Source organism: Uloborus diversus, unplaced genomic scaffold, assembly GCF_026930045.1.
Source record: "Uloborus diversus isolate 005 unplaced genomic scaffold, Udiv.v.3.1 scaffold_216, whole genome shotgun sequence".
Classification (NCBI taxonomy): Eukaryota; Metazoa; Arthropoda; class Arachnida; order Araneae; family Uloboridae; genus Uloborus; species Uloborus diversus.
In genome coordinates this window covers 22,189-39,136 of record NW_026558369.1, presented here as the reverse complement: position 1 = coordinate 39,136, position 16,948 = coordinate 22,189, and the positions used below count along the sequence as shown (strand labels likewise).

General features: G+C 32.9%; 1 protein-coding gene across 1 annotated transcript in view; it reads left to right on the top strand.

Moving 5' to 3' along the window:
- LOC129233154 (CREB-binding protein-like) overlaps positions 1–14,737 on the top strand; it is a 65,371-nt gene extending 50,634 nt beyond the window's left edge. The window contains exon 17 of the mRNA XM_054867223.1: positions 12,688–14,737. Coding sequence (XP_054723198.1) covers positions 12,688–14,313 — 1,626 coding nt within the window. The 3' untranslated portion in view covers positions 14,314–14,737. The remainder of the gene's footprint in view (positions 1–12,687) is intronic.
- Positions 14,738–16,948: the final 2,211 nt, after the last annotated feature.

The following is a 16,948-nucleotide window of genomic DNA, read 5'->3' as shown; positions in this document are numbered from 1 at the left end:
AATTACTTAGCAAATCAAATTGTACAGAATAATGAGCAAGAATGTTTTTCAGTGAATTAAAAAGTTTGCAATCCTTGGCAAAAATAAATTTCAGAAAGTAATAGGGTGAAACGCGTTACCACTAATTGTTGTGATAGCAAAAAAAAAAGAGAAAAGAAAAAGGTTCAGGGATTCGATCATACTATCTCTGGAGCACAAGATTGCGCCTAACCAACTAGGCTAGCGGCGGCTGGTCAAGAGACTGACGTTTTAAACTCATAAGGCGGCGAAGAGACTGCATTGCGGCTTTAAATCGATTTTTCTCATAATTTTCTGAGTATCGCGTCGTATTACTTTAACCACGTAAGGTACTAGCGGTCCTCTTTCACCGCAAGAAAAATTGACGCAAATCTCCGACCCCACTGTCGTGCCGTCTCCTTGTAAGTAAAATAATCCATAATTTTAATCTTGACTTTTTAAAAGTGAAAAAATTTAAGCCGCCCTTTTACTAATGCATGGAAAGATAACATAGTTCAATAGTGACATAGAAAAAGACTTCTTTCTTTAAACGACTATTCAGTGCTCGTCCCCACTCGTCCCTGTTTGCAAACAAGGGTCATAAATCAAGCCCTATCTTAAGTGTTTAGTACAATTAGTACCCTGTGGGCACCTTTGACAGGAATGTTTCAGGGCTTTTAAACGTCTTCCCAAATCTTTACAATTGGTCATTCATCAGTTTCCCTTTCATCTGTCAATGTTAGGCAATCAAGCGAAGCACATTGCCGCCTCAAAATTGTATTTTACAGAAAAAGTACAATGACATCAGAAGTACAACTAAATTTTGTGCAACAAAAAGCTTATTTTTTTTATATACTTTCATCAGAAAATAATGAATGACTGAAAAAAGATTTTGTCAAAAGAAAACCGAATTTGCATGTGTGTTTCAGTGATGCTTTAAACACTCTTGCCTTTACACATATTGCATTTATTTTTTGCTACATGGCATCTAATTTAAACCCCGGTGAATAAGATTGTTTTTGTATGTTTTCAAAATAATTTCTAGCATACTTTTATCTTAAATGTATGTTTATATGTTTACAACTGATATTCTCTCTAATCAATGAGTATGTATGAAAGTAAAAAGTTTGCATTGATAGATTTTATAAAATTTGTTTAATTGTATCAAGGAATTAATTCAAATTTTGAAATTTGTCTTTTTACGCCATATTTTTAAAGTGAGAAAAATTGCACTTCACTGCTGCATTAAAACTGATGTATAAATATTGTTATAAAATACTCATTTACGCAACCCCGACATACAAAAGAAGGGGGTTTTAAGTTTGGCCTATCTGTGTTTCTGTTTGTGGCACTTTAGCGCCTAAAGGGATGGACCGATTTTGAAAAAAAAAATTTTGTTCGAAAGGAGAGTTGATCGAGAGTGTTCTTAGCTAGGTTGCGTCTTCGGATGACATTAATTAACGAAGATATTAATTAAAAACCCCTGAAATGTTTTTTGCGGATTTTTGCAGTGTAAACATTGGTATAAAATTTAAAATTTTTTTAACTAAGTAAAGAGAATTTTCCCCCGCATCTGATAGAATGTGTTTGGAACTTCCATGTTTCATAGAAGTCGAATTATAATGTTTTTTTTAAAGCAGATTTTAATAATGGCTAAGCTTTTATTTTCGCGATCGATAACCCAATTCATTGTTGGCCGACAAGAAAATAAAATGCAATGATTTAAATTTTTAACTGTTACCAGTTTCTATTTAATAACAAATAAAATACCAGACATTGATTCTTAATAATATAAGGCTTTGAAAAGGATTTTCAATTTTCCCTCTTGATTCTACAGTTGCGACTCAGTTGGGGGGTTTTTAAAATTTTTAATTTTAGTTACTTGTTTTGAGTGTTAAGTTAAACCTATTAGCACTTGTAAAAGTGCAATTTCTTTAGTAAGTGATTGATTAAAGAATGAAATCAAAGCATATGCAAAAGCTTATCAAATGGTCATAAAATTGATCCTGTAAAGTTGTAGGGGTCTAACACTCATACGTGTCCTTTTGCTAAAAATAATACTACCCAAGTATTTTTTAAATTTCTGCGTCATCTGCTCCAGTTCAACGATTGTTTAGCATTGCTGGAAATTTTTTCACTTTTCAAAGAATGAGAAAAAAAAAACATCTTTCAAGTCTTAATTACACTTAAATGCATTTAAACTAACTGATAATATACTAAATAATTAAGAATGCAATACTGAAATATACCATACAATTTTCAGAAATTATAAGCTCTAAAATGTTGAGCAGTTTAGCAGTAAGTTATTGCCCTTGAGCCTGTGGGCTAAGGCAGAACTACATATGGCAAAATAATAATGAACAGCTTAGTCAAAAACAATATGCACTATGTATATATTTGAATAAGAGTGTCTATACCTGTACAGTCATTGTAGCATTGTGTAATGTACGCAATTTGAATTTTCTAGATGTTTTTTTTTTAACTTTCATATATTGCTCTTTTCCTGCAACAGCGCTATAATACAAAATAAATAATCTTTAAGTTGATACTACACGCTAGTTGCAATTATCTCTTTAATATCAAACCAAAAATCATACTTTTCACGTTGTTGATGCAAATGAGTGATATATATACATGATAATATAAGTCTGTAATCATAATCAAAATCATAATCGGCATATTATAACCATAATCGATTACATTTTCTACATAATCTGATAGTTGCAGTAATCGTAATTACGTTTTGCCCGAGGATTGTAATCGTAATCAATTACATTCCCTCGTAATCAACTCCAAGCCTGGTACACACCGTTTCAAAAGACCTATTTAAAGACTCTTTGGAATTTAAAACTGTTTGCCAAAACACATAAAAATATTAACAGTAGCTTTAAAACTAAGTAATCCTTCAACTACTTTAGCACCTACTTCAGCTAGTGAAGTGAGTTTTTTCCCCTGATATTTAAAGTGTTTCGCCAAATAAACAATGCTATAATAAAAACGTTATAATGAACAATCACAATTGAATAATACGACAAATCACATTATTATCTTAGATAAGTAACTATGATATTTTCAACGATAAGAACAAAAACAAACGTTGAAGAAATAAAGAAAACAAAACCCAATAAAAAAATCCTACAAAATCAAATTATGTTCCTGAACATCTTTATATTATCTTCAAAACTGCAATCAGTTTGAATATGAATTTCATGCAATATTTTTTTATTTATCTTCTACATCAGCGGTTCTCAACCTATGAGGGGGGTGTGCAAAAGAAGATCAAGGCGACGGTGGGGGAGAGGGGCATTAGGGTATATCAGATAAAATAAAATTAATGTTGTGAAAGTGAGTAATGTGTATGCCAACCTCACTTGGGTCCTAAATTACCTATAAAAAAAAAACCTGTTCTACATCATTGACTAAAATGACATGATATGCTGTGAAAGAAGAAATTGGATGAATGAAAATGACCTGGGTTAAGCCGGGATTTTTTTTTTTTTTTTTTTTTTGGGAAAGGCATTTTGAAAACTTTTAAAACACGAGAATTTGAACTCCCCCCACCCTGGCACAAAAAGGTTTCCATGTTAACTGTTTATGTTAACATTTAGACTGAACAAAAGAGTTGATAGAATTCATGACCGATAAAGAGCAAATTATTGATGGATATGGTTGACATTTGACTAGTTTATGTTCATTAGAACGAAACTTCAACATATGGAACACAAAATTAAAATTGTAGTTTTGGAAATAATTTCACCTCAAAACAAGAAAAGTAAAAATTCTATTTCTTAAAAGATTAGCAATCAAGGTCAAGTCTAAAGCAAAATTTATCATAAAAAAACAATGGTATTTCGTTGTTAACGAACTGCAGTAAGATGAATTATGAAGGCTCGTCCATATTTTCAAAGTTTTTTGGCCAGGGGGGGGGGCAGAGGGTATGAATTCAGTTCATTTGAAAGGAAAAAAGCATCAAAATACAAGCAAAAATGCATAATTGCATTATGTTGTAAAAATCCATAGGGGTCAGTTGCCCCCTCCCCCCCCCCCAATTGATTGCCCAAATGATGGGCCTGTATGTAGGTAAATTGAAATTCAGACATTTGGGGTGTCATGCAGATAATCATGTATCCTTCAACAAGATTATTAGTAAACGATGAATAAACTAAAATGGAATTAGTAGCCACGTAATGCAATTTTGAAGCTAAGTCAGCATTATTTTAAACAAGAAATAAATTTTTATTTTTTTCCTCAGATGGTTGTTTCCTGCCTCATTACAAATTTGGCAATGATTTTAAATACAGTAAAACCTAGTGGCCTTTATAGCACCCCCATAGCACGTGGAGGGAGGGGGGCACAAGAGGTGTGAAAGCGCACGCTCTAAAAAAATAACACCATGTTAAAATTATATTAACAAAATTGTTTATGGAAGTGTAATAGTTAATTGGTTATGGAAGATGCGCAGTGAAATTCATAAGTCAAGTAGTAAAATTATTTCAAATCAACTGAATTTTTTCTTCAAAACCCTCTGAATGAAAAATATTTCAGTTCAGCTAATGTTTTTACTAAAATTAATTAAAATTGGAAACTGTACCAAGTTTAATTGCCCATATTACCACCTATTTTCTTATCACTTGCTTATTTTAAGAAAGAATTACAGCCGGTTCACAAGTAGCCCATATCCTTCCCCCACCTTCCCTTCTGTTCTGGTTTGTTAATGCTACCTTTGATAGATTGTTCTGACCAGCACTGATATTATTGTTCCTTTGAAAATCTACTGTCCACAAATTTACTTTATTGATATAGTAAAAATGCTTTTGATCGGCAAAAAGCTAATGGTGGACAGTCCCCGAACTCTTTGCTATAAGTTTAATTAGGTTTAAAAAAATAGTACTGTTTTCATTCCTTTTATTTTAGTGCAACGTGTTTTACTGTTTTGCAATTAAGTTAAGAATGATTCGTTTCTTTCGTGATTACAGTCTCTGCTAATAGATGTTTTTATTCTGAATTAATATGAGTAAAATTTGAGTCTTAAATTTCTTGCAGTCAAGTTACATTCCTATCTAATTTTACGGTAATTCCTTAAATTTTTTGACTCTTTGTATTTTCTTCTGTACAAATGCTGATTGCTTGTTTTAAACTTCAATTTTGAAATATTGCCAAAAGAGAGTTTTTAAACTTCATCCCTTCAATAATACATTAGTTAACCATAAAAATGTCATCAAACATGTCCAAACAATCACTCAAAAAGCTACTTAAAACTAGGTTCATATTTTGTAGTAAGTTACCACACTAAGCCAGGGCTAAGGCAGAAGTACTTAAAATACACCACTAGCTCAATTATTCCATGGAATAACTAAGCTGGTGGTGTATTTCAAGTAGGTTCATATTGTTTCAAAGGTTTAAAATTTTCAAATTAACTAACTAAAATATTCAAAAATTAATGAAGTTGAAATCAAACACATGAATAACATATATTTTCACCTAAGTAAGCAAATATGGGGAGGGAGGCTCAAAATATTTTCCATCTTGAGCACATCAGAAAACTTGAAAAGTGTGATAATTTTTACGTTAGGGAATATGCGAAAATGGCAAATTCTGGAAAATATTAACTTTCGTTCACATTTAGACACTTACTTACACTAACACACGATCAAATTTAGACAATTTCAAAACTGCATTTAAATTTAAAAAACCCCATGGCGAAAAAGTTTCACTTCAAATTAAGCAAAAATATAGAATAACTTAGGGCAACTGTCCTCCTTGAGGGGCGCACGACAGAAGAAATGTTTAAAATGGATTCATTTAACTAATGAGAGAAAAGAAAAAAATATATGCATGTTTTCTGACGTTAAGAGATGTAAAACACACATTAATTAGTATTTCTTACTTTAACATAATATGAAATTTAATTAATTTTCAATCTCAATATTATTTTTTATTTTATTCTTATTATTGTTTTGAATACTTCATACAACTCAGCATTTCTAGTTTTATAAGTAGAGAATCAATGCTTAGTTAGTAGAATTTTAAGTTATTTACTTGAATGCAATAGTCCTTAGAAAAATATCCTTAAAAAAATTCCAAACTTTGGTACAATGTATAAGTACCATTAAAAATTTTATAATCAAGTTTCATTTAATTACTTAGTTAAAGAATTGAGTAAAAACATTTTGGACTTAAATGTTAACTATTTAATGAAAGTTGTGGCCTTTTGTTATGCAGTTTAAAATATAAAATTAACATAGATTTTTAGTTAAGATCGTAATGTAGCTTTAGCGTTAATATACTCATTAGAAAAGAAAAGCATTATTATTTATATCACTATTGTATGAGAAAGAATGGGAGGGGATGAAAATTGTGGTTATCCATCTAGCTTTGCGTTGGCAAATGAGAAATCCTGTTTCTATTTTTTCAATTGATTTTCATTTACCCCAGAAATTACATACTTACAGGGTTCGTACGCCTCCTGAAAATCCTGAGATTTAATTTTTTTCTTCTAAGGACCCTTAAAACTCCTAATTTTTGGTTTTAACCTCCTGATTCTCCTTCTGAAAATAATTTTCAACAACAATCGCTAATTTTAATTCCATGTCATCTCTGTTTAGGCAGCCATATTGAATCGCTGGAAACCAATCAAAATTCTCCTATTATACAGATCACCTAGTGCTTTTCGCAAAGACATGGGGTGTGTTCAAACCGGCGGACCTGTTACTCTGTTCAAACATACCCATTACGGTTACTAATTGTAACTACCACTAGAGAACAAACCAAGAGCATGTGTTAGTTTTTGTGTTAACAGCAACAGCTATTAAGCATATTTTCTATATTGCTAATTAGTAGTGCTATTGCTATTTTGTAGTATATTTAGTACTGATAATATGCCGATATATCTAATATTTTGTGTATTCCTGTTATTTTCAAATATTTTGAATCCAATTTTCAATTTTTTTTTTGATTGAATAGTGTGTGAAAAAGAAATTACTAATCGATTAAAAATTTGACGGCAAAGTAAATTAAATGTTACTAAAACTAATTTTCGTGTAAAAACCGCTTGTATTATTACTCCTGAAAATTTTGCTTTTGACTCCCGAAAACTCCTGAAATTCATTTTGTCTGGAAGAGTATGAACCTTGTACTTAGTTGAAACGGTGATTTCCTTCTTCCCGAGGTTGATATAGGCCGATTAGGGGTCCTCCACATATGATGTAACGCTCTGAGGAAATAACTAGAAACACAACATCACACATTTTGGTTGAAATTTTTTTGAAAAATAATGTGTTTATGTAATGTATCTCATATCCTACCACACTTTAGGGTCCCACGTACCTATCACTATTTTTGGTTTTATCGGTTGGATAGGGCCCTGAAGACATGAAATGTGACAAGGTGAAGGGAGGGGGTATGGTGAAGTACAACACTTTTGCGACAAAAGGGGGAAGGGGAGCAAAATATTTTGAGAACTTGTGCCATCATATATAGACAGCAGCCTCTCAGTGTCACATGCGACCTATTCTGTCACTCAAATGCAATCGGAGACCATTAAAATAGAAAAATAGCTGCACTTACTGATACAAATTATAGTTCCTGAAATAGCATTTTAAGAGAATCATGAATACACTAACGACTAACTTATGGTTTTCAAAATTGCATAAGAAACTTTTAAAAAAGAGTTGTGTTAACTTGACAAAACTTCAAAAATGACACAAAAAACATTTGTGAAGCAATATATTTAATATAAAGATACTAGTATTTTGTAAAACCTGACATACGTGAAGCACACCGTTTATACGTTTTTGAAGGGACTGTATGAAAAGAGCATATAAATGAAAAAAACATACAATAGGTAAATGTTATTGTGTATTAGACTCTGCAGGGACCAATTTTAAAAACTTGTAATTCATAAAAACGTATAAAAGAGAAATGTATAAACGGTGCTCCACTGTAACTAAATTCTACGTTCAATAACTAATGAGCATATCATCTAGAAATTAAAAAGGGTCTTTAGAAGAATTTAAGAGGATCATATCCGCTCAAAACCATTGCTTTTTCCAAAATCTGTGCAAAATATCCACTGGCTTTAAGGGAGCCACTCACAGTAGCTGGTACTTTCGACTGACCCAGAGCAGTAGACGAAAAAAGACGTAAAAACAAGTTGCGCGGAGCTACTTCGACTAGCTCAGAACAGGCGAAATCAAGTGGACAGGGAAAACTCGATCCTTTTCTACGGTAGCGCCATCTGCCGGTCTACTGATTCTAGCTACTCCACTAGCCCAGAACATGGCTTCAGACACTAAATGGGGATAATTTTAAAGCTGGTAACCCTATTCGAAGCGATCACGTTATTTCAATTATTTCAATGCGCTGATCAATGCTTTTTTTTTAAAGTCATTAGCGGGAAGAAAAAGTTATTACACTGCATTTTTAGAGAACTTTATAATAACACCACCTGCTAACGATATTAGTTATTTATCGCTTGCATCACAGAAAAGTGCCGACTTTTTTTTTGTACACTGAAATATGCTTTATTTTGATTTCAGATTTGCTTTTTCAGTAAACAATTTGAAAAAGATTGTTTTGGTTTATAAGTGCGGCAGGCAGGCTGGCAGTTGAACAAGAACAATCACGTGTATGCAAAAGTCCGACAGTTGTGGGCAGCTTTTTTTTCCTCTGCGGACAACTTATTTTTTTAGTGCCGACAGAACTGTCCACGCGATAGGGTTTCGGTGTCGCCTTGTCCTGGCGTTTCTGCCACAGGGATCGATCCAGAGTACTAATAGAACTTTTTATTTTTCAATTTTTTATTGGTACTTGAAACACTTTTACCTTTCATTGAACTCGATGAATCATATACATTATTCAAAAACAAAAAACCCATCGTGCTTCTGTTCTTAATTTTTATTTACATTAGCCCCCATACAATGCATTAGTCATTCGCCCCCCCTCAAAGGATTGTGTGGATCCACCACTTCTTGCTGCTATATTTCATCAACTTTCATGTTTAGAATCTATAAAAAAGTGTAAGAAAATGCGGGCTGGTTATTTATAACTAACAAACTGATTTTTTGACTAGTAGAGTGTGGAAACTTCTGCTGCCAATGAAACTAACGAGATGAACGTCCCAAACCAATGCTTAGTAGCCAATACATACACCCCCTGATTCCCTTTGAAAGTTTTCTTGTAATGCATGAAAAATTAGTGTTGGCTCTAAAATTTGTTATTTGTAAAAAAAACTTGCGTCATAGCGATTTTGAGTAAGTCGAATCACATTGTTGCACGAGTCAACTGTAGTCCCTAAAAGAATGCGGATAACAGCTCCAAAATAAAATCAGCACTGCCTTTAAATTTATCAATCTCTTCCGAATGTGCTCCATACTACTGTGTTTTTAGCAAGTAATGGCTAAAAGTTAACAATTTTAAGCATCCGATATCAGTTTTTTTTTTTTTTTTTAAGTAAAAAGTGAAACAATAAAAATGTAAAACTGGTGTAGTCCCAGAAAATTTTTGTAGTGTGTGAGGCACTAGGTGTTGAACTTTAGAAAGGAGGAGGGGGGATCTTATGTACACCCTATCTCAACTACACTAATATACTCTTTTTGTGCTTCACATTTACGTGATATGAAAAGCATCCATTTTGCATGCAAGATTTTTTTTAAATCGATACTAATATGAAGCAGAAACAAGAGTTTGTTTGAAGGTGCTAATCTCAGGATCTACTGGTTCGAATTAAAAAATTTGTTTTGTGTTGAATAGTACATTTATTGAGGAAGACTGTAGGCTGTAATTTACATTGATATTTTAATAAGAAAAAAGGTTATTCAATACTTAGTGTGATTTTTAGCAGTTTTTAGTACTTTTTACCCCACAGACCCCAAACCAATTGCGCCAGAAATCTAGTTTTTTGTACTAAAATGTAGGAAATTTAATTTTAAGTGCGGTGAAAAAAAAGTTTTTGCAGATCTTGCAATTTTTGTGTTTTTTAGGAATTTTTGAAAAAAAAACAAGGTTTAATTTTTTCTAAACACATCCTGCAAAAAGTATGAAGGCCTCTTTTCTTAAATTTAACTACGTAACAGTAAAAATATTACACCCTCTTCAGAAAAAAAGTTTTCAAAAATACGCAATAGTTTTTTTAATTTATTATTATTATTATATATATTTTTTTTTATGTTGAGCACGACACGACTTCCAAGCATAGCCGAAGTTTTAGCAATCTTCAATTTACGATGGTCATTACGTCATGGCTATGTAATCTAACTGCAGCGCTTGGTTTTGCTTCTCTGTTTTTCCATTTAGGAATCCCCCCTCCCCCCCGCCCTCCTGCGTTTTGCTGTTGCATATTTGTGTGCATTTGATTCAATAAAAGCAACGTGTTATATCTTCTGCTCACAACGGGGAACAGAGAGCTGTTTTTGAGTTATTTCAATCAAATAAAGCATGCAGTTTTTGTGTGATCTTTGTTTTATATACATAGAAAAATATTGTTAATTACCATCAGAGGTAGATATGCATAGATCGTATAGATAGATAAATACAGAGGTCGATATAGGTAGATTGTCAGTAAGAGATAGATAGGCCCGTAATTTAAGGAAGTTCAAAGGGTGATCAATGCCCCCCTACCCTTCGCCTTTGAAAAAATAATGCATTCACATAAAAGTGGACACGCTTTTTGTTATTTTCCGACAAAATGGGCACTGAGTAACTCCCCGCCCCCCCCAGTCCTTTGGGGGCTGCTTGCATAGAAAGGCGATCCAGCTGGTTGCCGCAGGCAGCTACCTTTTTATGTGTTTTGGCGAATAATTTTAAATTCCAGAGACTTTAATGGGTTTTCTGAAAAGATGTATACACCTTTTAGTTAAAGAAAAATGATCATTTCACATCAGAAGGGAGAAGAGGAGTGTGGATTTTTTTTATTCAACAGACTTCTTTTAAATTCTCAGCATGGGCATCCCCATGTGGGTACTGCTAGTGAATAATGTGTATTCAGAAATTCAGAAGCAGAAGAAACAGTGGCATAAGGTTTAAAAAGAATACTTTAAATAGTGAAACAATGTTACTTACTTTTCTTCCTTGTGCAGAGCCTCGGCTTATTTCTCCAGCTAGCCTGTCCGGCTTGACTCCTTGCAGATCTTCTTTTCTGTTTTCTTTCTGGTATTGAAGTACACTGCTGGAATTGTAGATGAACTCATTTTAAGTACCTGACCAATTTTTTGTCGTCCACATGTTAAGATGCAAAAAGTATACATAAAATATAGGATATTTATTTTGAATTGTTGTAAATACAAGTTTCAATTAAGTTTCTTTTAAAAAAGGGAAATACTAATAAAAAATAATGAAAAATTTCTTTGTATCTTTCATTCGTAGTTGTCAACAAAAAATGATAATGATATACAATACTAAAATAATTGTTAACTTTCAATAGTAGAAAATGGAAGAAAAACCAAATGATGACACTCATGTTTCCCCGATTGAGCACAAGACTGCCTGAATTGAAATAGATACTTTTACGAGATACTTTTCAAAGAAATCTCTCTCTCTCAAAAAAAAAAAAAAATCAATTCCTGATATTCTTGCGATTTTATCCCTCTTATGAATTGAAATTGCTTATAAAACACATACGCATTGATAACACTTTAGAGGCTAGAACGGCAATTTTCAACACCTCTCCCCGATCCTGAGAAATTACAATAAATGGCTCAATTGGAAAATACGGGAACTTCTGAATCCCCCAGTGAAATAAATTTAAAAATTTGAGCTCATTTTTACAAACTAAATGAAATAAGTTACAAGAAAATAAAAGGTATTGCTAAAATGCTTCTTCCCAAGAAATGAACTATTATCAAAACTAACAGTAGCAAAAATTAACCTGTATATAAAAAAAGTAAAAATGAAAATTTTTAAAAATCGGGGTTACACACACAAACCATTTTGAAGTAGTAGAAGAAAAATCATGTCATAAAATTGTTTCCATTCACAAGTTCATTTATTAGTTCAGCCGCTACTGGAAAAAAAATGCATATGCAAAGACGTAAAACAGGCATATGAGTGCATAGAGTGTAATCGAGCAGCACTCATTTGGAATCTCTTTTTGGTGTTTATTTTCTTAACACTAAATGAAACAGTACAGAGTTATTTTTTCAAGATGTAAATATATTAATCTAGAACACCCCCCCCCTGCCCTCAAGGAAAAAAGATTATCATTGAAATATAAACTTAATGCTCTGCTTGTAATTAAAATTGCCCTCAAAAGACAAACGTGGAACACATGAAATGCGCAACATGCATCATGGAATATTTTAGGGCTTATTATTTCTATTTTATGGCAATCATTCTTAAGGAGAGGCTTTAGAGGAGGGTGCACTATCGCTCTTTGGGAGATGGGCTCCCCTTACAGAATTTTGTAACAACTTATCTGAAAACAAAATGTCTTAAAATTGGAAAGTTATCGTAATGGATTCATGTCAAAAAGTTTCAAATTTAAATTCAAAACATAATCACATTTTAACAGCATGAAATTAATTCTGTTTAGTGCATAATGATCTCTAGTATCAGAAAGGATTTTAAGAAATGGTTATGAGAATTATCTTTCCTTTCAATGACTAGAATGTTCGAATAAGTGTTATAGTGCATTCTAGTAGCTCAGAAAAAAGTGCCAAAACATTCTATTACATTGTTTTATTTTTTCTTTTCTAGGAAGCTAAGTGTCCTGTGCCATTCTGCTTGAATATCAAACATAAGTTGCGGCAACAGCAATTACAGCAAAGGTTGCAGCAAGCACAAATATTGAAACGTCGTATAGCTACAATGCAAAATAGAGGAATGTCCGCTGCTGTCCCCCAAACAAGTCCAGGAAATTCTAATTCTTCCAGTCAGCCATCCCCTGGTGCACAGCCTCATACTTCACCTCATCCTCCTCAGCCTGGTATAGGCATGAAACCTTCCACTGGACCTCCAGTTGGTGCATTGCAGGCAGTTCAACAAGTACAAGCTGCTGCTGCTAGGCAAACAGCACCTCATATGGTTGCTGCTACATCTGTTAACTATGGAAAAGGTAATCCAGTGGTAAGCCCACCAACAGCAAATCCAACAATAATGGCAACTCAACAGCAAATGCAAGCACAGATACAAAAACCCATGTCTCAAATAATGTCCAATGTCCCGAATCGTATGATTGGTATGGGAAATGTAGCTTGTTGGGAAGGGACAAACTATGGACAATCTCCGCAGCACCATCAAAATCCTCAGCCCCAGCCATCACAACCTATGGGGCTGAGGCCACCTTCACAATTAATAGGACCTGGTAATATGCAAAATGCCATTGGGAATTCTTCAATGGGACCCCCTCAGGCAATGCCTAATCAGCATGGTAGACCGCCAGCACTACAGCAATTACTTAATACCTTAAAAGCTCCCTCATCTCAATCTCAGCAACAACAAGTACTCGCTATTTTAAAATCGAATCCACAACTAATGGCTGCTTTTATTAAGCAAAGGACTCAACAGCAACAACAACAACAACAAGCACAGCAGCAGCAGCAACAACAAATGCTTCTAAATGATACTAATATGGTTGGACCTCCTCCACAAAGTGTATGGTATAAACAACAGCAGCAACAGCAACATTTGCTAGCCATGCAGCAACAAAGGCAGCAGCAGCCAAATCAATTTCCACATCCTCAACCACCTATGTATGCTCAACGTCCACGTATGTCAATACCCATGAGTTTTAGCCATCAGCAAGTGTTTCAAGGTGATAATACTCAATTTCAGTTCCAACAACAACAGCAACAAATCTTAATGCAACCACAAATTAAACAAATGGCATCTCCTACTCATCCACCTGTTAGTCCTCAACAAGGAATCCTTGGACATCCTCAGGGACCAGTTCCATCACCTTCACAGCAGCAGTTAATGCAGCAAGTTAGATCCCCTCCTCCTACTGCTACGCATTTAGCACAAGCAGTTCGTTCCCCTCAACCAATAGCATCTCCAAGAACTCAAAATAATGCCCCACAAAACCAGCCTATACCTTCACCTAGGCAACAACCGGCGCCTTCACCTCATTATCCTGCACAGACTCAGTCACCACATCCAAGCCTTTCAGTGGGGGCTTCTGGACTAGCGGGCCCTGATCAAATGACTAGTAATAATGATATGATGCTTACTCATCTCACAAACCCAGTGTCTTCACATCCTAGCATAGCAAGTCAGTTGCAAAGCCCAGTAAGCCAAGAACTAGGATTGTCATCCAGGGACAATATAGACCTGGCTCATTTGACAAGGGAAGAGCAGCTTGATAAATATGTTGAAAATTTATAACCAATAGATAATCTTTTTCATAGTTTTCTGCTTTGAACAAAGGGAATAATAATATCTCAAGATCTTATTAATACTTTTGTATTCAAACTCCTGGTATTTCAGAACATGTGCAAAAACATGTAGAGGAGTTTAATTGTTTTTCCTCTTTTTAACTTGAGACATTGTATATTAAATTTTGTACAGTCAAAAATGTTTCTTTATGCAGTTCAGAATGACTGCAAGTCTTGTTATATGAGTGGACATTCAGTAGCTGGCCTGTTTCTACTGGATACTCTTTGAATGAATGTTCGTCATGATCTCTCCGAAAGAATTTCATTTATTAAGTATTGAAATTTTTTTTTGTTTATTTTGTACAGTCATTTGTGCTAAAGTAAGTTATAACACGCACATCATATCATTTATTATTGAGAACATACCTCTTACATTCATTCATAAAGTAATACTTTGAGAACATGTTTCATTCTTGAATGAAGGAATACTTTTACTCTTATGTGATATGAAAATAAAGAAAATACAGGACACTAAGCCATTTTTATGGCTTCATTTCTTCCTCTTTCATGTGTTGTACACATTATCTTTGTTCTTTTCATGTGACATTCCATAAAGTGAGTTTCGGAGCATATTATTATTTTAAAAAATGTGAATACGCTGGAAATTAGTCTTCAGGAATAGCAAATGGGGGAAAAGCCATCTGTTATTATTAATGCATTTGCAGAGCCTTGTCTTATTGTACATTGAAAAGTTACTAAACTAAAAGCAGCTTTGTAAAACACTTGAATTGTTGAAAATTTTCAATTATTAAATATTTAAGATGTTTATGAAATTTGTCATTCATTGTTCATGCTGCTTACAATGTCTACCTAAGCGTACATGACAAAAAGCAATAAAGTATTGGGTTGTTCTGTTACACTTGATGTTCAATTACAAAATGTGGAAAATCAACTTTAAAGGAATAAATTAAAGAGCTGTTACATTTTCGAATGTAATCCTGCATTTTTGCCATATTTATAATAATTTTAACCATTTGTGTATAAAACTTTTATGCAAAGAATAATAGTCAGATATACCTCTCAAAGTGTGTATAGTTCATGTTTGTGTTAGTTTAATGTTCTTTAGATATCCAGTCTTCTGAGTTTTGTAAGTTAATTGGATGTATATATTTATAAAATAAGTTAATATATTATTTAATTTTATGAAAGATAATTTCGTTGAAAGCAGATTGATGTTCATTAGAATCTTATTTTATTTATATTCATGAATTGTATTGTTAAATTTAATTATATTTTAATTACTCCTTTTATATAGTAATCTAATACTCATTTTAAAACTTCATTCACTTTGTAGCTGTATATATAAATTATCATTTCCTCCCATAAAACTTGTGTGCACGCTTTTTTAGTAAACAAAAAGAAAAGGAAAAAAAATGAGGGGGGAGGGTTCGTTTTGCTCAATGAAATAAATTTAAACAAAAATTTATGTTGAATTTATGTTCACTGCTCAATAAAACTTATGTTTAACCTCTTGCTTATGTGGTCTGAGCCTAAGTAGGGCTATTGACATTAAAATTAATGTCCAAACTGATTTTGGGCCTGAAAATGATTAAATGAAAAATGGATTAATTTTAAAAAGATAGTGTGAACATCATAAATTTAAAACCTTTAAACATCCTAAAATGGACTTGGATGACTTAGGCCATGGGTTACATGTGTTTTTAAAATACAAAATTCCTAAATATGTGTCAATGTTCTTTAATTCACTTATGAATTTAAAATATGATTTTTAAAAATGACAAATATTTATTGAACTACTATTTTCTTATTTAAAAAACTCCTATGAATTGCAAAATTGTGTTCTCATGATGTGTGTGCAAGAGTGTTGAATACATATTATCAATGACTATGTTTTGCTATTATTATTCCTATTTTAAAACCCAGAACCTTCAAACATAACTATCTAATTTCCACAGTCCTTTTTAGTGAAAAAGTCATTCTTTACAATTATGACTTATGCAGATTATTAAAAAAAGCAGTCGCAGCTATGTTGAAAAGTATTACTTTTATCCCCATATGCGCTGTACACATTGATAAAGTTGATGTTTGGCACAAAATTATAAATTCCGCATGCATATTTTGAAGGTTGCAAAGAATTCTCTCCCTCGAGTGCCAAAAATGAATAGAAGTTTAAGATACAAATAGCTAGTTTTTGCTCCATTCTCGCAAAATTTGGTTCTGATGAGTTTTGTGGCACAACATCTTTACTGGACTATATTGTGAGAGGTTCCTTGTAACTTCAAAAAATTTGTTTGTAGATTTATTTACAAATTGATGCAAAATGACATTAGAATTTTTAGGAATAAATGATTTTTTTTTTTTTTTTTTTTTGAAGGGTAGGAAGGTACATGAAAGGATTTTCAAGTTTCATATTTATGTTACATGGGTTTTGATTATGTCCCCATGTTTGAAGGGTTTTGGGACAACGTTGTCTTGACTATTTTCAAAATAAATTTTTCTTTTTGTCATTGAAAGAGATATTATGTGCAAAATATTTTTTTTTTTTTTTTTAATTTTTTATCATGCCTTTGAACTAGTTGCTTTTCATAGAGAAAATTCAGGACTACTACTTTAACTTTAGTGTG